The following is a 22,099-nucleotide window of genomic DNA, read 5'->3' as shown; positions in this document are numbered from 1 at the left end:
TCTAAAGAAAGTCCATTCTTTTATTGTAAAAATGTAATCTAAAGCAAAATCTGATGTACTACAGCACCTTACACTTGAGAATTAAGATTTCATGCAATTGCTACAGCTATTTCATAAAGCTATAAATGTTAAATTGTCAAGCAGTCCTGCTGTTGGTCAGAGCGGACACCAGAGAGAAATGCATCAAGTTTAGCTCAACAGTAAAGAAATCCCACAGCCTCAAGTTTCCAACAGTTTGTAAAAAAATACGTGCCCTTATCTACCTGGTGTTGCTCTTCATGAGCAGCAAGACAACCCACAGAGTTATTTACAATGGAGATCTCAATTTCCCCAGATAACCTTACTAAGTTAGGATCCACAAACACTTAAATCTTAGTTGTCAGCTAATTTAAGTAACACCATATTTCAACCATAGGGATCAAATGTTTAGTGAAACAATGAAACAAGAACAAATTATCAAGTGTTATATATTGCAATGCAAGTACAGCAATAGGTTTGATTCTTTAAACTTAAGCTTTTAAACAAAAATCTGGACCATGCATCAAGCATGTTTTTGAATTAAAAAATTAGCTCACAATCAAGTTATGTTAAAAGTTAAGATAATGCTTATTAAGTCTCAAAACTTAAAATTTTCTGGATGTTTCTCTAAGAAAAGAGAAGGCAGAAATTAAGACTGCAACATTAAGTTTCAGGTCTCATGAGATTAGTATAGTGCAAACACAGCAACATACTAAATGATCGGATAGCAGGTAATAGTCCACCCCCACACCACCACCAATTTGAGTCATGCAACCCAGTGGGAAGTGGGCCATCATGCATCATTTACTGCAACATAGCCACGGATCCAGAAAAGTCATATGACCAAGTTCAGTGAAGGAACAGCGTATGAAGATTTAAACTTAAATATCCATTTTAATTAGAAAAAAAAAGGATGATACAATTGTTTTTGAACTGCACTGAAGTTTGAATAATATTAGTTTAAATTCAATTGTACAGGTTGTATCCTCAACCTGAATCTTTAAATTTGTCATCCTGCCAAAATCATGTATCAGCAATCAAATCTGTTAGTAACCTGGCATCAGTTACAACATTTTTATGCCGTCAAAGTGCTTAACATCAAGAATAAATCTACTGGTGAGTAAATAAAAGAATAACAGAAATAAATAAATAATAAATAAATAAAACTACTGATCCCTACAGGAGAAATAATGCACATTTATTCCATCTACTAACTCTTTCCCTTAAAAGAAAGTAATTGATGAACAGAATGCAGTAAAAGGCAATCAAAAGGGGAGACCTTGTGGAGGCCTGCCGCCAAAGCCTAGCTGTGTCAGTTGCACAGGAAGACACCCCTTTTCTTCCTGTTACAAGCAATATAATGGAATATTATGATTAATGTCAAATAATAGTACAGTTTGAATAAAAATCTAAAAATAAAGTGACGCATAAAACTGAGTAAAGCCAAATATCAGCGCATAAAATTTAGCAATGATTTTAAATTTAGGTATTCAAGAAATTCTTTACCTTCAGGTTTGTCTGTTCCTCTAATCATCTCATTTGTCACAAAGATACAATTTTGAGAGTTTTACAAATACTGTTGACAAATCGGCTTAAAAATTAGTAATTGCTGTCAGTAACAAAGCAAAGTAACAGGCAAGAAAACAAGGCAAACACCTGCATTTCATTTAGGTTGAACTTTGAGCAAGTCGTATATGTATTTATTCAACCTCAAATTTAACTTCTGCAACAATGTTACATAAAGCAGATTCCTTTAAATTTTTGTAAATCCATTGGACAGGTCTAAAATTAAGTGATCTCAAGTACTATTTTGTGCTAAATCCTCATGAGCAAGTCACAGAAGAGTAAAATAAAAAGAAAATGCTGGAAATACTCAACAGGTCTGGCAGTATCACTTTTTAGCTCTAATTTCCAGCACGGCACTATTCTCAAGAAATAACTCAAAATGTTTAATGCATTTTTTTAAAAAAAAAGTAATTTAGTTCACCAAGGATTAACCTGAAAATCAACAATTGGTGGTGCTGTGCTTCCAAACATTAAAACTATTAGAACCCATGATCCAAAACAGGCTAACATTCCACTCGATTGTTTGGCAAGGAAGGGTGAAGATTTTTCAGAACAACCCATCCAAATTATTGCTTTAGTTCAGAATATTATCAATACAACAGCTAATTATACTTCAAGTACACTTCATTTCTGTATAGCCAGTTTTCCATGTTCGGAAACTGAAACAAAGTGTACCTTAGCTCCATGGTACTTAAAAAAAATTAGCTCATACAAATGCTATACCCCTATGCAAACATCTAAACTCCTTCAAATTCAATACAAAAAGTTTAAAATTTGATTATATGGCCCAATGTTTACCAATTTCAGGATTCAGATTTAGAAGATTTCTTCAACATATCACTTACTTTGGTGTTCATATTTTGTGAAAATTCCAGAATAGTGTCAACTCTTGTCCATGCATCAGGATGCTCCTTTAAATGAGTTAAGACCTCCTGTGCCATTCTTTGCTATCAGAAGACAGAATTCCTACAATTACTTTGAATGAGGTTACAAAACAAACAGTAACAGGAAGTCATTATCAGTTACTCCACACAGTTGCAAAGTCAGTATAACCATGTCGAATTAGCAAAATATGGGATCGGTAAATCCTCCAGGCCAGATAACATATACCTTTGTGTGTTGGAGGTGGTCAGGGCAGCAGTAATTATCATGGAAGAATTACTGGCTACTGCAAAGGTTCACAACACTGAAAACAACTTTTCTTTAAAAGCAACAATAAATTTTCAGGCAATTATAATTCCATTTGCTGGGGTCTCTGTGACTCAGAAACAAGAGCTTGGGCTAAAAGAGCATGATACTGCCAATTGCCTTGAATTACTTAAAGTCTTTGACAGAATTCTAATGTATTGTCAAAAAAATCCTACCTCACTTATTCAGGCTTTCAAATGTTACGACTACCTGCTGAAACAGACTTCCAAATGTGTGGGTAAAATGTAAATTTGGGAGGAAAGCATCAAAAGTCTAAAAACTTTCCTCTCAGCCAAAGGGCACTCAAGTTTAGCAGACCCTTAATTTCTCCTTTATCAATTTCACTTGGATGTTTGGCTGTTTTCTCACGGGAGAAGAACAAACTTACCAAAAACACAGCAGGTTTGTTGCAAAGTGGTGTTTCCAAGATTAAGAAAGTTTGAGAGGAGTGTGTAATTCATTTACTGATCTTGCAGCTTTGCTCTCATAATATGTAAAACATCTTCCTATGAAAACAGATCCATCATCTACAAAATGCCACAAGAACCACCAATGCAATTTTCCCCCAGGTTTCACCAGACAACTGTTTGAGTAGCTTGTTGATGAGGACTTTTTAAAAGCTGTTCAGAAATAACTGTGTAGAGCTGATTGAACATCTCCAGCTCCTACTATCTCAGAAATAACTCTCTTTACTCTTTCAGTAAGATGGGCATGTGACATCCCTAATTGCCCTTGAATGGCATGGCCTGCTCAGCTAATTCAGAGGATACTTGACAGTCAACCACGTTCTTATGGATCTAGAATCACACCTGAACAAAGGCAAGGTAATGGTGACAGATTCCCTTCCTTAAAAGGATACAAGGAAACCAAATGGTTTCAACATCAAGTAATAAGTCATCATAGTCACCATTACTGAGACTAGTTTTATATTTTCAGATTTACTGAATGAATTTAAATTCAAACAACTGCCACAGTGAAATGTGAACCTATGCTCAGACAGCATAAGGGGCATTTGGACGATGAGACCAGCGGCACTGCCACGACATTCTCTTAGCATAACTAACACACTGATGACACAAATTTTGCTGTCAAATCAGAGGTTTAGTAACATCAAGTAACAAATTTTACTGAACCTGGTCATTTGTTCCAGTCTCCATCTACATGCAAAAATTCTAACCAAAATGTTTACAGGTCTGTTAACAATAGTGATCGATTGCTTGCTGTACTTTTTTATAGTATCAATGGGCATTGTGGCTACTGGTTGCTGTATGGCTTTGATTTATTTTATCAAGGCCTGGGATGTCAGTGACAATGGCTGAGCCAATATTTATTGCCCATCCCTAGCTGCCTTCCCAAAAGGTGTTGGTGAGCTGTTGCAATTTATTTGGCACTGGTACACCCTCAATGCCTTGGGGGGTGGGGGGAGGAAGTTCCAGGATTCTGACCTAGCAGCATTGAAGGAATAGCAATTTTATTTTTCCACCATAGTCCTACCAGACCAGACAGCTGCTCTCTCATTCAAGAGAAATGACCAATGCTGATTTAACCTAAGTGTCACAACTACTCAGGAAACAGGGAAACTTCACAGTAACCTCAGTCAGTTTGAGAACTGAACCACGCTGTTGGAGCCACACTCTATTGCAAGCCAACTGTCCAGCCAACTGGGCAACTGGTAATGTGTAGAGCTGGATGAACACAGCAGGCCAAGCAGCATCTTAACGTCAGCTTTTATGTTTCTAAGATGCTGCTTGGCCTGCTGTGTTCATCCAGCCCCACACTTTGTTATCTCGGATTCTCCAGCATCTGCAGTTCTCATTTTGTCTGATCACAGCTTCTAGTTAATGCTACTGATAGCTGGGGTTCAGTGATCGTCACTGATCAATTTGGTTGCAATAACAGGAAGATATTATTTGAATAGTGCTAAATTGGGAAAGAGGGAAGTGCAATGAGACCTGGATGTTCTTGTACACCAGTCTCTACAAGTAAGCATGCAGCTGCAGCACCTGGGGTTCTCATGGTACAGTAGCAGTATCCCTATTTCTGAGCCAGAAGGTCTAGGCTCGAGTCTTACCTGTTTCAGACATGTAACAACATATTTGAACAGGGTGATTAGAAAATATCTGCAGTGCCAGCAGGTGTTTAAGGTAGCAAATGGCACTTCAGCCTGCATAGCAAGAACACTGCCATACAAGAGCAGAGATATTTTGGCCCAATAGCGCAGGGCCTCAGTGAGACAACATTTGGAGGACTATGTGCAGTTTTGGTCTCCTTATCTGTGGATAAATGTTCTGACTAAGGAAGGAGTGCAACTTTTACTAGACTGATTCCTGGGATGGCAAGACTAAGTTATAAAGACAGACTGGGTCAGTTAGGACTATAATTACAGCACTTTAGAAGGATAAGGAGGGATCTCATTGTAATTTTGAAGTACAAGTCCAGTGCTATTGCCGAATATTGTCAAGGCCCATGGCGTTTACAGTGTCTGTTGCCTCTAACCATTCCTTAATTTCACACAGCGTGAATTGAATTGACTGGGACTTCCAGAGGCCAAGATGAATCTCACAAAGTAGACTTGTAGTTGAAGACTGCTGCACATGTTTCAGCCTCATCTTTTGCAGTCGAGAGAGTTAGGCTTCCCCATTATTGAAGATGGGGATATTTATGAAGCCTCCTCCTCCAGTGAATTGTTGAATTCTCTACCACCATTCAGGATAGGATGTGGCAGGATTGTACAGTTTAGATCTAATCCATTGATGAAGGAATCACCTAGCTGCCTGCATGCCAAACAATCTAAACATTCTTGTTTTGTCATTTCATCAGGTTCACACCACAATTTTCAGCCTTGCCACTCTTACCTCCAAAAGCTGTTAAAAAGCGGAGTACTGATTGGTTAGGCAAGACATGATGTCATGAGACTTCATGGAATCCAAAATCAATGTTAAGGACTCCCAAGACAACTACCTCCTGACTATAGGTGTGATGCTGTCTTAGATTCACAGAATCCTTATGGCATGGAAGCAGACATTTGGCCCTTCAAATCCAAAGCAACCATCAAAACGGCATCCCACCAAGACTCAACCCCCTCACAACCTAATCGCTTGTAACTTTGTACCTCCCGTGGCTAATCCACCTAGCCTGCGCATCCCTGAACACTATGGGCAATTTAGCATAGCCAATCCACCTAACCTGCTCATCTATGGACTGTGGGAGGAAACCAGAACACCTGGAGGAAAGCCATGCAGACACTGGGAGAACATGCAAACTGCACACAGACAGTCACCCAAGATGAAATCAAACCGGTGTCCCTGGCGTTGTGAGACAGCAGTGCTACCACTGAATCATGGTGCCATGATGGACAGGTACTTTAATAGATAAAGTGTGAAGCTAAGTCTGCCTTTCAGTGGGACAGAACATATACCAAAGCGGCAATAATGTCTTCTGGGACATCGCTTGCCAAGTACAGTTCTGAGAGCATGACAATGTTAGGCAGTAGCTTGTCCAGTTTGAGACAGCTATCTCAATTTTGAGGTCAGCCCCCAGATGTTAATGAGGACTGTTTGCCAGCGTCTGTAGTTCCCATTATCTCAGGTACTTTTATAGATCTTGTAATCACATCCCCTATAATGATTCTAGTATTTAACCTACTGTTGTCAGTCTAGCAGTTCCCAGTTTTCTCTCTCTTCTATCTTAAACAATTGGGTTACGTTTGCATAAAGGTCATTTCTAAACAGCAAGCTAGATATGGTAATAAATCTCGAACAATTATTTTGTAGCTTCACAATCATCATAACTTCAGGACACCTCTATACACCGCATAGCAAATTAGAACTTTTGAAATGTTATCACAGCTTTATAGCGGTGTTCCATGGCTATTTCAAGTCATGGAGCCACAGAGATGTACAGCACAGAAACAGGCCCTTCAGTTCAACTCATCCATGCTGACCAGATATTCTAAATTAATCTGGTCCCGTTTTTCCAGCATTTGTCCCATATCCCTCTAAACCCTTCCTATTCATACACCCATCCACATGTCTTAAATTTTGTAATTGCTCAGCTTCCACCACTTCCTCTGGTAGTTCATTCCAAACACACTCCACCCTCTGCGCGAAAAAGTTGCCCCTCAGGTCCCTATTAATCTACCCCCTCTCACCCTAAACCTATGCCCTCTAGTTTTGGACTCCCACACCCCAGGGAAAAGACCTGTCTATTTACCTTAGCCATGCCCCTCCTGATTTTATAGATCTCTACAAAGGTCACCCCTCAACCTCCAACACTACAGGAAAAACAGTCCCAGCCTATTCCGCCTCTCCCTAGTGCTCAAACCCTCCAACGGTGGCAACATTCTTGTAAATCATTCCTGAACCTTTTCAAGTTTCAGAACATACTTCCTATAGAAGGGAGAGTAGAACTGCACATCTGCCAATGTGGTATGCTGTATCCATTGTACCCGGTGTGGCTTCCTCTACATGGGGAAACCAAGCGGAGGTTTGGGGACCGCTTTGCAGAACACCTCCGCTCAGTTCACAATAAACAACTGCACCTCCCAGTCGCAAACCATTTCCACTCCCCCTCCCATTCTTTAGATGACATGTCCATCATGGGCCTCCTGCACTGCCACAATGATGCCACCCGAAGGTTGCAGGAACAGCAACTCCTATTCCGCCTGGGAACCCTGCAGCCATATGGTATCAATGTGGACTTCACCAGTTTCAAAATCTCCCCTTCCCCCACCGCATCCCTAAACCAGCCCAGTTCGTCCCCTCCCCCCACTGCACCACACAACCAACCCAGCTCTTCCCCTCCACCCACTGCATCCCAAAACCAGTCCAACCTGTCTCTGCCTCCCTAACCTGTTCTTCCTCTCACCCATCCCTTCCTCCCACCCCAAGCCGCACCCCCATCTACCTACTAACCTCATCCCATCTCCTTGACCTGTCCGTCTTCCCTGCACTGACCTATCCCCTCCCTACCTCCCCACCTATACTCTCTCCACCTATCTTCTTTTCTCTCCATCTTCGGTCCGCCTCCCCCTCTCTCCCTATTTATTCCAGAACCCTCTCCCCATCCCCCTCTCTGATGAAGGGTCTAGGCTCGAAACGTCAGCTTTTGTGCTCCTGAGATGCTGCTTGGCTTGCTGTGTTCATCCAGCCTCACATTTTATTATCTTGGATTCTCCAGCATCTGCAGTTCCCACTATCTCTGATACAGTTTTGAGGGAAGAGCTTGATTTAGTCCATACGACTAAAGGGATTCAAGGCTATCTGGAGAAACCAGGAACAGGTATGGATTTGGATAATCTGCCACAACCATAGTGAACAGCGGTGCAGACTTGAAGGGCTGAACAGCTACTCCTACCCGTATTTTCCACATTTTCATCTTCTCATGCAGAAGTGTTGATTTCTCCCATGAACTGGTATTCATAGAATTCCTATAGTGCTGAAAAAGAGGTTGTTCGATTCATCAAGTCTGCACCAACCCTCCAAACAGCACCCCACCCAAACCTAGATCCTGCATCCCATAACCTCGCATTTATCATGGCTAATCCGCCTCGACCACAAATCCCTAAATGCCATGGACAATTTAGCATTTCCAATTCACCTAACTCGCATGTCTTTGTTCGTAGGAGAAAACTGAACCACCTGGCAGAAAGCCATGAAAAATCAGGGGGAAAACATGCAAACTCCACACAGTCACGTGAATTACATATATTCTTGTGAATTGTCCTGATGAATGCAAAATAAAGTTTTAGTAATTTCTTCAACAAAATTCAAGCTCTGATATAACGTGATAGTACAAGATCGCATGGGAATGGAACTAAGAAAATCATACAATAGCTGCACCACTGAAACTAATGGGACTGGAATCCTGTTATAGCTAATACAGGCGAGGAAAGTTCATGTTCTATAAATAGTCGTCCAAATTCTTCAATTATATTAAAGCCAAGTCACGTTGAAGAAACATGCATTATAGCAGAACAAAATGTTCTACTAAATGTCTATTTGTTACTAAAATAAACTGGTATTAACTGTTAAAACTTGATTTAAATTGACCATCTTTAGTAGTTACCTGTGCACCTTCTCCATGATATAAGCAATTCACCACATTATCCAGAAGGTTTATATCAAGCTTCTGAGTGAAGTCCAGCAGCTGGCGAGCTGCATGGTCTGCCAGAATTGTCATTATGGCTGGCATAGATTACTGCAAGAAATAACTTGCTGCAATTCCTAAATAAATTAAAAAGAAAAGTTAATCATATATTGACAAATAGACAGGTGATAGTCTTCGATCAGAAAGCAATTAAAGGAAAAAAAAACAATTTCATTACAGAAACAAAGTAGCCAAAATGGCCACAATACTAAACTTAAAATAAAAACACAGTCAATCATCCTTTTAAGCTGTATCACAAGACTCACTGTCTTGTTTAAATGTACCATATTTGTATAGAATACAAACCTAAAATCAAACCGGAGGCAGAAGAGATAGAGTCGAGATAAACAAAAGTTTATCTTGCAATACTTTTACATACAGACATTAAACACAACATAGAACCAAGCTCCAAGTCACAAGCTGCCTTGGAACCTTTGACTACTGACTGGATGATCACCAGTCAAGAATTCTTCCATCTGAACTACAATATCATTCGGTCACTTCTGGCCACCAGATACAGTTCGTTAAGGATGGGAAGATGCCCTACAAGGAACCAACTAACGTTTTCTTCTATATTTTTATAAATGGCTTCTTAAAAGGTTTAAAAAATAAATTGGCATGCACAAGTGGGTCAACTCATGAACAAAATATTCTTTTGAAGAGTTCCCATCTGCAGTTTGCTGAGTTACTTGACTTCAGAAGAGGTATTAACAATGTTTAAAACAAGCTAAACATGACTTCCCTGTTTTACAACTATCCCAGGACAATAACAGGGAAAAAAAAGAGAACAGAGTGAAACAAAACAAAAGGATTCCCACTCCTGTCACTGTGCAGTGACTCCGACTGGAATGTATACTGTGGATGTCAGGCAAGGACAGGACTGGGTTCAGATGTGATACCCCACAGTGAAATAGCCTGCCAACACTCACTGTCTAGGCTGGCACTGAACAGTAGCCACTTGGGCAAGATACCAGAGGATGCCCAGCGCTGTGGAACAGTACCCCCAGTACGAGTCAACATCTTCAGGAAAAGGTGTAAACTGGAAAAAAATGTTGGCAAATGTACACATTTTAAATTAAGTTATGCACAAGTTGAGTTAATACAAATAACTTACAGATAACAACAAACTGCAAAATGATCCCCTGAATGGGAATGGGGGGGTGGATTCTGAAAGTCTAAAAACCAAGCTAACTATTACAATGAAAATTTAACATCCTGCTAGACACCAAGCCATCAATTCTTGGTCATTGAAACTGCAGCAAATGTTTATCTTAAATGAAATAATGAACTCAAATCTAACTTTCAAATTGCTCCAATGTTTGAATTGGCCATTACTTCGCATCTCATTTTAGCCTGACCATGGATCAGCTCAAATAAAAAAAATCCCCCTTAAGTCAAATGAAGGCTTTCCATACAAATTGAACGTCATAAAAATTTAACGTATAGAGCAAAATATCAGTTTAAAGACAAATATTCTCATATACACGACGTGTCATTGTCCAGTTTCTTGCTTCACTTACATTTGTTCCAATAATGTTCAATAAGACAATTGTATTAACATTTTTCTAAAGAAATTTCTATACTAATCTGCTTTCAAAATACCCCAAAATCTACCCATCTTACCTGAAACGTGATTGCACTAGCATGATTGAGCTTGCTTTATAACTTATCAAGTCTCAAAAAGCATCCAGCACCTTGACTTCTGTCAATTAGTCAAGTGTATTTTAAAGAAAATTCGCAATGTTAAGACCTCCGTACCAAATACTGTTTACCAAAATACGGTACATTTACATACCGAAGCAATAACTCTTCCGAAATTAGAGACACTTCGTAGGAGGCCCCTCCCTCAAGCTGGGAGCATGGCGAGACCGTCACGTGACTGATAGGTGCAGTGATTCCGCAGCCGAACCTCGGCCGTTATTTCTGGAACGTTCCACTCCAGCTCTCAAAAACCCAATAGCTAAACGCACTCAGTAGAATTTAAATATTTATAGAAAGAGCGACACAAAGTAATCAACTCCCCATGCCACTGTTTACTACCCCACTCCCACCAATGCCCGACTCCCTAACCCCACGCTACTTTTTCGGTGGTCGCACAACCCCCACACAGCGGCTCCGTGTGGTAAACTCGGGTCGTGCAGGCCTATCCCTCGGCACAGTTAGAGTTTGCAGCCAGGCCTCGGCGGCAGCACCAGCGCGGAAACAATCTTAAAACTTATTAGCACTCACCCAAAATGGTTTTGTTTTGGTTAAACTGCTAGCCTCCTTCAGTCTAAATGAACGAGCTTCCACCTCACACCGAGTCAGCAACCTTTTTTTTAAAAAAAGATCTTACCCGACACACAGTAGTTCGGTTGAACGGGGGAGGGAAGGGGACAAGACGAAAAAAAATTCAAATGGCGGGAATTTAAAAAAAATACAAGCACACATTCAAGGTTGGTTCTTCCCTTTTTTGCTTCTTTTGGTCCATACACAAAAAGCAAAAAAAAGGAAAAGTACTTGAGCTAATCAGCCACAATTTGGAACACTCACTTCTGCAAATTTGTTAAACTGTGCGACTTAATAATCATAACAATTTAACAAAAATGAAAACAACCGCCATGCCTGATGCTTAATTTACTTTTTTTCAGAAAGATTTTTTATCTCTTCCGATTCATGTTTCGAGAGCGTTTTTGTAGCAGACCGTGTTCTACTAACAACCTCGAGAGCTTCTCTGGCAAAACTAGTAACCGGTTGTAACCGGTTCAGACTGGGAGATTCCATCTCGGTTTAGTTTTCTGCCGATAGGGCGTCAGTATCACAAACAGACCAGTCGCACCGCGTCCTACGGAACGACGCAAAGCGCTGTCAAACAGACGCTTACGAGCATCAGGCTCGTCCTTCTGTACGCGAACCTTCTCAGAAACGTTGTCCTCACGTCGCTCTTTTGGAGGGGGAAACAGTTCAATTGTCTGGTGCGTTTTCGATGGGAGTCGATCTCTGGAGTTGGAGTTATGACTGCACATTATTTGACTGAGCACAGATGTGGACGTGGCAAATTAATGTTTGGACTACTGGGAGAAGCATAAGTTTGTATCGTCATAAACAGAAACAGAAAGTGCTGGAGAAACTGAGCAGGTCCGGCAGCGTCTGTGAGAAAGTCAGACCGTTTTTTTCTCTTCACCCATGCTGCTTAACCTGAGGAAGGGTCACTGGACCTTAAACGTTAACTCGGATTTTTCCTTCACAGATGCTGCCAGACATGCTGAGCTTTTCCAGCAACCTTTGTTTTTGTGGCTGCCTGACCTGCTCAGTTTGTCCAGCACTTTCTTTTGTTTCAGACTGCATCTGCAGTTCTTTATTTCTGGTTTTGTTGACATAATCAGTTGTGCTTGTCTGTTTATAAAGATGAATACAGGAGTAGTAGGAACTGCCGATGCTAGAGAACCTGAGATAACAAGGTGTAGAGCAGGCCAAGCAGCATCATAGGAGCAGGAAAACTGACGCTTCGGGTCTCGACCCTTATTCAGAAATCAGTCACCACCCTGTTTTACTTTGTAAAAGCCTCAAAAGTACTTTATACATCTATGCGCAAAAATTAACTAATACGAAGTTTGACTGATTTTCTTTCTATCTGTGTGTACATATGTATGGTGAATAATGATATTGAAATAGAGTTCCCTGTAGGGTTTTGGTACCATCTTGTACATTAGACCTTGAATTGTTAGCGCGATTATATTATTTTTTCACATTCATCCCTTGAAGAATAACATGATGTATGGGCAGAATTTGGTAGGCCAGGGGCTTTTCTTTAATACCAGCAACAGGATGAGTGTTCATTGCACATCTTTCTTGACTTTAGTACATCTTCTCTGAGATCATCTTGTCCAGGGAACCTTTTATTCCCTTGATCCTACTGCCTCTTGCTGCTGATTATCCACCTTTTGCTGCTAGTCCCTATGTTAGCCAATATTGTAACTTCTATTTCTTCAGATGTTATCATCTCTCCTTTAAATCTGCCATTACCTCCCCCATCTCAGGTTGGCTCCACCATCCTTCAAACTACCATTCCACATCCAGCCACCCTTTCCTATTCTTGTTACATCTCAAATGTTTGTCCAACTTTCTGTATTTGAATCCCTATAGTTAGTTTTCATCTCTGCCATTGTTTCAAAATGGTTCTTATCAAAGTCTCAATTAGCATCCTGTGTGACTGACAAAAATAACCTTTTCCTCCTTATCACTCGACATGTCTGCAGTCTTTGACAGAATTTGCCCAACATCTTCCTCCAAAACTTCTCCACTGTTATCCAACTGGGTGAGAATACTCTCACCCGGTTCCATTCTTATCTATTCAATCATAGACAAAGAATCATTTGCAATGTATTCAATTCTTGTTTCCATACCATTATTGATGGTGTCCTCCAAGTATCTATCTACATCTATCCTATTTCTCATCTAAACATTGCATGTCAATGGCATTTGACCTAACATCTCCTTATGTGGCTTAGTGTCATACTTCGTTTTATAGTGCTCCTGTGACTCGCCTTGGGTCTTTTATTACCGTGTAGACAGTCAGTAATGGTCAGTCTCATGTAAATGTTGACTTTGCCAAAACATAAGTAATTATTCATATGCCATCTTTGTACATTGATTGTTAATTTTCAATCAAAAATTCAAGGCTGTTCATTCTTAAGGTCTGCTCACCACTGAATTCAAATTTTTCCTGGTGCAAGCCTATCTGATTGTATCATGGAATAGCACAATATTGGAGGTGGCTGGTCAGTTCATCATACCTGTGCACATCAACACATGATATGCACATTATGTTCCTACCCATTTTGACCTTTAAAATGACAGCATGGTATCAAGCATGATAGATATTACACAATTCAATTCAAAATTAAAGTCAATGACATTGCACACTAGACAAATAGTCATGCAGCAGCCAGAGAATTCAAGGTATCAGAGAAGAACATTAGAGTTTAGAGAAACTTCTCTACACAACTTGGTCAGGTGCCCAGAAATATATGTGCAAATAATAAAAAGCCTAACAAGTGGTCGCAGTTGCAAAATAAACTAGCAAAAATAATGCTTTGAAATTCTCAGAACGGACTGTTAGTTTTTTGAAGATCTATTGAATCTTTGCTCTGAACCAAGCAAGGAAATTAGGCATTGCGAGTTCAAAGCCAGCCCTGAGTGGAGTAACAAGCCTATGAAGATTAAAAATGTTGCAATAGAAGACTAGTACTTCATAGCATTCTCCCAGGAGAACTTGACAACAGCTTTTCTGCATTTTAATGATTTATAACAAACATCAACAAAGGAAGGGATAGAAATCGGCCTGTATTGGGAACATAGATGAGACCCCCATTTGACATGCCAACCAGTCAAGTGGTGAGCAAAGTTGGTGAGAAAACAATATTAATGAAGACAATAGCCTATGAAAAGACAAGATTCACAGTTGTGTTGTCACCCTTTGAAAGGCACAATGCAATTTTAATTTCGGTATACTTTTTCTAAAATATTTACAGACGATGTAGATTTGGAGAATGGATAGAAATGTGCAAAGTACAATTCGTTTAGATTTTAAAAAGTAGCTATTGTGGAAAATAAAACAAAGAATCAGAGTAACAATGAAATGACCTTAAAAATGGATGAGGTGAAGACTTAGAAATTCAAATGCATAATCCATAAAAGTACAAGTAGGTAAAACCATAGAAGGGCTAACAGAATTTTGGATTAATTGATATAGACATCACTTACAAAGTAATTTTTACACTGAAACATTTCAGAGATTGAAGAGGGAAATGGTATTTTTCTTGTTTTGGGAATTATCGACAAGTCATCACAAAAATTAAATGCTCACAAAGAATATGGGAAGAGCTTACAAAGAAGTTTCTTGATTTCTTTGGTGTAGGAAGTTATTGAAAAATGGAATCAGAAAATTTACTGCACAAAAGGGGATTAATCAGTTCATCATGCCTGAGACAACCGAAAAGGAGTTATCTAGCCTAATTCTACTTTCTCATTGGTAATACACAGCTTTATGTGTTACAGCACTTCAAAAGCATCTAAGTAATTCTTAATGCCAAGAGGTTTGCTTTCAGGCATTAAGATACAGACACAACTGTCCACTGGGTGAAAACATTTTGTCTCAATACTCGTCCAATCTCTTGACCAATTGCTTTAAATCTATGTCCCCAGGTAATTGACCTCTGCTAAAAGCAATAGGACCTTCCGATCCGTTCTATATAGGCTCCTTACAATTTTATGAACCTTAATTAATTATCCCCTCATCCTTTAGAATGATAGAATCATCCAGCACAGAAGATGTACTTTGGTCCATCGAGTCTGCATCATCAAAAATATACAAATGTCCGCTTACACTAGTCCCATTTTACCGCACCAGGCCCATAACCTTGATTATGATGAGACTTCAAGTGCTCATCCATGTTCTTTTTAAACATTGTGAGTTTTCCCATCTTAACTGCCCTCCCAGGCAGTGAATTCCAGATCCCCACCACCCTCTGGGTGAGAAAAGGTTTTCCTTAAATCCCCTTGAAACTTACTGCCTGTCAGTTTAAAATTATGCCCCATTGTTATTGACTCTTTTACTAATGGGAATGGCTGCTTTCTATTCACTTTGCCTGTGTCCCTCATCAGCGTGTACACCTCTATCAGGTCCCACTTCAACTTTCTCTGTCCCAAAGAAAACAACCAGAACTTATCCAGATTCTCTTCATAGCTGAAATGCTCCATCCCAGGCAACATCCTGCTGAGTCTCTTTACACTTATCCAGTGCAGTCATCCTTCCTATAATGTAGTAAGTGGAGCTGCACACAGTACTCCAGCTGTGGACGAACCAAAGTTCTGTACAGTTCCAACATGATCTCCCTACTCCTATAACCTTGTTGCAAAGAAAACAATCCCGCCCTATACAATCTCCTTTCATACATAAAGTTCATGGCAATGGCATTGTAAAGCTGCTATATTCACTTTCTATTGCACCCTTCTTGTAATGTACCTTAGTTACTGCTTGACTAGTATTTTACACTTTTTATTCCTGAGCTAACAAAGGATTTATTCCATTTGCTTTGACCTGGTACATTCTGTAGATATGTATTCCCGGGTTCCTCGGGTCACAAGACAAGCAGGACAGATAAGGGGGAACCAATTTATTGTAATATATTAGAATTAGGTTTATTATCACATGTATTCAAGTACAGAAGTATAGGATTACAGTGAAAAGTGTACAGATTCCCAGCGTCATATTAGGTACAAAAATACTGAGGCACAAAATCTTGGGTACAAAATTGAAAAATAAAGGAATACAGTTAAAAGTTCAACATTACACTCCTTTTATAGCCATGGTCCTGCAGTCACTCCACGCTGGGCTTTCCCCACGAGGGCACATTCTACCTCATGCAGAGCTGAGTCCGTCACTGCCAACCACCATCCAGAATTGCCAGCCACTTTGCCGGCAAACAACACTAGGTTCACCAGCTGCTCTTCCACCAACTGTCAAAGTCCTGTGACACCAGCCATTGCCATATTCCAGACTATCATGCCTTGCCGCAGCTGCCTCCATGACTCAGCTCTGTCCAGAAGGTAATTTAAAAAGCACAAACTAAAAATAAAGAAAAAAAAAGAAAAGAAGAAATAAAATCTTAATATTTTGGATTTCCAATAAATGTTTGATAAAGTAGCACACTTAAGGCTACTTAATAGCAGATTAACATTTGGAGAGGATTGTACACACAGTTAGGATAACAATCATTTTCAGGATCTTAGTTTGTGCCTAGTGGAGAGCCACACACATAAATGCTGGGCTTTCCACATGAAGAGTTGCAGTCCCAATGAGAGATCGATCGCTCCCTCACAGTGAACTCAATCTCACACTCACCATTAGGAATTGATCTCTCCCCTGTCCTGAGCTCTATCTCACACTCACCATGAGGGATTGATTTCTCCCCTGCGCTGAGTTCAAACTCTTCCCCCATGCCGACCTCAATCTCTCTCCCACATTTGCCTCAAATCTTTCTCCCAAGTTGGCCTCAATCTCACACTTGTAATTGGCTTGATCTCTCATTCCCCCCACCTCTGCACTGCCGTCTCACTACTGACTGCCATCCGGGATCACCAGCCACCTTGCTGCAGACCACTAGAATCCTGCTCTGGTACTGCTCCGTGCCCCCAGCTGCTTCCACAATCTGGACCTAAAGAAACCGTGATGTTGCTGACTGTCAGAGATCTTTTCGGGCACACCAGCTGCCTCATGGCCAACTGCCAAAGGATCTACTTCAGGCCCCCGGGTGCTGCCATCACTGTCTCAATCTCCATGGCTGAGCTCTCTTCAGAAGATAAGTAGAGAAAAGAAAAACTAAATAAAGGAAAAATGCAAAAAAAAAGCAGAAAAAAATGTGGTCTGAGTGGATGTGCTCTGTCTCTGCAACCCTACTGCGCCACCATCTTGGAACACTGAGTATTTTGGGCCTGTACTCAATGGAGTTTAGAAGAATGAGAGATGGCTTTATTAAAACACACAATTATCTGAGAGGCTTGACAGGGCCATTGTGAAGAGGATTTTTGTCCTTGTGGGAGAGTCTATGACTAGAGGGCATAATCCCAGAGTAAGGGGTCACCCAATTAAGACAGAGACGAGGAGGAATTTCTTCTCTCAGATGATAGTGAATCATCTTCTAAGGAGTTCCTTATCGCAGAGATTTTTGAGGCTGGCTCATTAGAAATATTTAAGAAATATCTTTACAGTAAAGTAATCAAGAGAAATGAGGAAAAGGCAGGAAATTAGATATGAGGATAATTAGATCAGCAATGATCGCATTGAATATTAGAACAGACTAAATGATTGGCTGATTTCTGCTCCTATGTCTTGTGGGGTGGAATCTAATAGGAGTCTGAGGGATATGGGTTGTGATGTGTTTATAGCAGATTCAGACAAGAAATCCGGCAAGGCTCAACACGGGAGCATCTCACTCCACTTTTTATGTTTTTGTGAAGTGGAGAAATGAGTTTCTTGCAATGCAATGGCAAGTTGCCAATTAAGGAGATTATAGTTTGTTAAAAGCTTATCAATGTCACAACTTGCCTCATTAATATTCAGTTTCCTATGTTACCAAACAAACTAGACGTCCAGAAATGGAAATCAAAGTGGGTGCCTAGGGACTTCAGCTCACCATTGTCTATAAGGAGCCTCCATATTGCTCAGCACCAAGCAGTAAATCAGGGCATGATCCGAGGGCACCAGCTGTACACACTCATCCATAAACATTGGCATCAGACACTTTCCAATCCCTCACGATCATCTCGGCAACTGTCCAATCCACCACCAAGCAAATTAGGAAACACAGACTAACAGGCAGGCAACTAGCTTTCAGAGGCTGCTGCTAGGATGTTTTGCACATAGGGACAGGCATCCAGTTCTCAAATTGGACCCGGCCACTTTCATGGTTTCTTACAGCTTGCTTGCTTAGTGGCATGCCTTGTCTTGCCTATCTTGCTCTTCAGTCAGAGTGAAAAGCTATCAATACTGCTGTATTCTTGTGCTGTTTTGTACAGACACACAGGCAGGTTGCTTGTTGGTAGACTACAAGAAGGAATTTTTGACAATGACCTTCACCATGGTCAACACACAGTCAGTATAGAGGAGCAGAGTGGGCATCATTTCAGTGTAATGGAGGACAGCTGGAGGCAAAGTGCTTCACATGGGGTGATAGGTGGAAAGGGGCAGTTGGGGTAGTGTGAGATAGATGGGGACATGGAGGCTCTGGAGGGCATCTGGTAGCTCATGGTGGATCTCAATGCCGATGGTGTCCACCATGAGCTACGCTTCTTACCTTTACTTTATGATCTGTGGACATGATGTGTGACTAGAAAATAGCTGGGACTGTGGCAAAGATGGGTGGAATGAGTATCAGTTTGATTGGCAAAAAAATAGGTTCCACATCTGCTGGATAGTAAGATGCTGAAAGGACACATCTATGAAGCAGCCATTTGCAATCTCCACCTACTTTTATTTTAGAATCATTTCATTGTTCATGCACTTTGAATGCAGAGTGAAGGTGCATAGTGATAAAATACTAGTCAAAGGCAATTTGCACCCTGCCATTGGTATTTACAGATTGAATATTTGCATCTCAATAATGCTGAAGTTAGCAAAATTACTTAGAAGCAGGCTTATGCTGGCCAAACGGGAATCGTTACTTTGTAGCTTGGAAGTATTTGTGGGAGGTGGAGATGATCTTTCTGTCATCTATTATGTAAGTTTAACAATTGTCTGTACTGAATACAATGAAAAGTTGAATGAGTAATAGTCTGGGATGGTAAGATTGTCAGAGCACAGCAGGCACTCCATTTTAATATAATGTGTCGTGTACACAGCCAGTATTGCAACTTCACCAAGTTGGTGCATATGCTGAGGCAAAAGCTGAATGAATGCTGGAGATATGACCCTTATTATCAGGGTGGTGCTTGTCTCATCGTATGGAGGAGAGTATGCAACTATCATCTGCAAGACATGCCACTGTCTCTTTTGAGACCTAAGAACCTCTTTCACTCCTTGCGCTCCAGCAAGAGTCCTGTGCCTATCCACTGGTGGGACGCTGGTCACTGTGGCTGCCTTCCTAAGAAGGCAAAGATGGATGCAGAAGAACCAGGGCAAACAGCAAGCCCAAAAGCAGTTGCAGTCCACTGTAGAGGGTGAGGAGCACCAAGTTCAGAGAGATGTTACACCATTCAGGGTTCCACAGGAGGTGCAGAGCTTTTTTGATCTGACTCCATTTCCTGGAGATGAATGAGATGCAATATCAGTACAGGCTGCATATGCCCAGGGAAACTATGATAAAAACATGCTGGATTCTGGAACAGGACCTGTGGGCTGCAGGAGTGGGAGGCCATCATCTGTTGATGTCTGTAAAGGTGACAGCTGCTTTGAAATTCTGTGTGACTGGCTCCTTCTAGGAGTGATGGGAGATCTTGTGAGATCTCTCAGTCATGCACCTGTAAATGCATCAGGACAGTGACAAATGCTATCTATGCAAGAACACATATCTTGTTCATTTTGTTTCCCCATAATGAGGTCAATTCTGCAGCTCAGGCATTACAATTCAAAATATAGCTGATTTGACTCCACACACATGCCACTGAGAGGAATTTATCAATATGGAGAGGTTCCACCCAATAATATCCAGGTGATTTGTAATCATCCTTACCACCTCTTTGAGATGTGTCCCCACCCATCCTGTAATGATTCCTACACCCTAGAGCACTCTTGTGTTTCTGGTGCATTTGAGAAGATACAATGATAAACTTGCTGGGCCTCACATGAGAATCTCTCCAAAAAACCAGTTGCAATTCACACTTAGCCAAAAGAATATAAGATTCAATCCATGGCCTACAATCTGCAGCTTTATTTCCCCACAATCAACTGCAGGGCCATTTTTTGTACCAAATTCTGGATTATGCCTCATGTTTTATTGTCTGAATAGGTGCTATATACCACAAAAATTAAGAGGCTAGAACTAAGCCCTATGAAGCTCCAAGAGAACTAGCTTTCAGTATAAGTAGAGGCTACCAAATCTATTAAGAGAATACTGAGTCATTATATGAATTAAAGATTGAGATGGGTTACAAAATGAGAAGTGAGCTATAAGGTTGCTAAAGCAAATAATCTGATGAACCAAATATCATTTGCCTGTGTTGTAGACTTCTATGGTGATATTGTACACGTAATTCCTGAACATTTATTTTGTCATGTGTTATGAACATATGAATTTGGAGTAGAAGTAGTTATTCAGTCCCTCATGTCTGCCTCACCAGTCACTAGGATCACGAATAATCCATTTGTGTTTTGAATTCCACATTTCCATTTATTCTGGTAATGTTTGACAAAAATACATCTACCTCCACCTTGGAAATTCAATGGTGCTGCTTCCACTGCCTTCTGAGGCAGAGAGTTCCAAAGTTGCCAAACCTAGAGGAAAAGAAAATCACCTAACTCTGCTCCCCCCTAAAAGGGTCACCCATAATTTTTAAATAGAATCCCCAAGTTCTGGACTTGCCTACAAGAGGAAACATCATTTTTACATCGACAATGTAAAGATCATTCAGGATTTTATTATATTGCAATCAGTCACATCTCACTCTTCTAAATTCCAGTGAAGATCCAAAATTATCCCTTAAGACAACCTGTGCATTTCAGGTATCAATCTAGTAAACCTCCTCTGAACCACCTCCAAAATATTTACATCCTTCCTTAAATAAGGAGATCAAAACTGCATACAGTATTTGAGATGTGGAGAGGAAGAAGCAGAGGGCTTTTCGGCTGATTGCTCTGGTCGACCCATTGTCTCTGCCTACTCCTGCCCCACCCAACTTATCTCCACTTATCTCGACTCCATTTTCTCTCCCCGGTCCAGGAACTCCCCACCTACATCCGTGACACCACCCAAGCCCTTCACCTTGTCCAACACTTCCAATTCCCTGGTTCTCATTATCTCACCTTCACCATGGACGTCCAGTCCCTATATATTTGCATTCCCCATGCAGATGGCCTAAAAGCTTCTTCCTCTCCTGCAGGCCCGACCAGTCCCCCTCCACCAACACCTTTATCCGTTTAGTCAAACTTGTCCTTACCCTTAACAACTTCTTAAATTCCTCCCACTTCCTACAGACAAAGCGGGTGGCCGTAGGTACCCGCCTGGGCCCAAGCTTTGCCTGCCTCTTTGTAGGATACATGGAACAGTCCCTCTTCTGCAGTTACACTGGCCCCATCTCCCACCCCTTCCTCCATTATATTGATGACTGTATCAGCACCTCCTCGTGCTCCCACGAGGAGCTCAAACAGTTCATCCACTTTACTAACACCTTTCACCCCAACCTTAAGTTCAACTGGACCATCTCTGATACCTCTCTCTCCCCTTCCTGAACACCTCTGTTTCTATCTCTGGCAACTACCTGGAAACTGATATCAATTTCAAGCCTACCGACTCCCACAGCTACCGAGAATACATTTCCTCTTATCCACCCTCCTGCAAGAATGCCATCCCCTCTTCCCAATTCCTTCACCTCCGCTGCATCTACTCCCAAGATGAGATATTCCACTCCTGGACATCCCAGATGTCCTCGTTTTTCCAAGGACTGTCATTTCCGTCCACAGTGGTCAAAAAATGCTGTCGACCAT

General features: G+C 40.9%; 1 protein-coding gene across 5 annotated transcripts in view; it reads right to left on the bottom strand.

Moving 5' to 3' along the window:
* The window catches only part of LOC125455092 (exportin-1), a 72,800-nt gene extending 61,060 nt beyond the window's left edge, over positions 1-11,740 (bottom strand). The window contains exons 1-4 of one of the 5 annotated variants that reach the window (XM_048536644.1): positions 10,715-11,740; positions 9,849-9,958; positions 8,839-8,996; positions 2,430-2,531 (exon numbers count right to left, since the gene is read on the bottom strand). In XM_048536644.1, the coding sequence (XP_048392601.1) occupies positions 2,430-2,531; positions 8,839-8,964 (228 nt within the window). In that variant the 5' untranslated portion in view covers positions 8,965-8,996; positions 9,849-9,958; positions 10,715-11,740. The other 4 variants (XM_048536643.1, XM_048536646.2, XM_048536645.1 and 1 more) reach the window with 4 other exon arrangements.
* Between the last annotated feature and the right edge of the window lie 10,359 nt (positions 11,741-22,099).

The sequence above is a fragment of the Stegostoma tigrinum genome, chromosome 9, assembly GCF_030684315.1.
Source record: "Stegostoma tigrinum isolate sSteTig4 chromosome 9, sSteTig4.hap1, whole genome shotgun sequence".
NCBI classification, from domain to species: Eukaryota; Metazoa; Chordata; class Chondrichthyes; order Orectolobiformes; family Stegostomatidae; genus Stegostoma; species Stegostoma tigrinum.
Note: the sequence above shows the minus strand (reverse complement) of the source record. Positions and strands in the feature narration are given on the sequence as shown.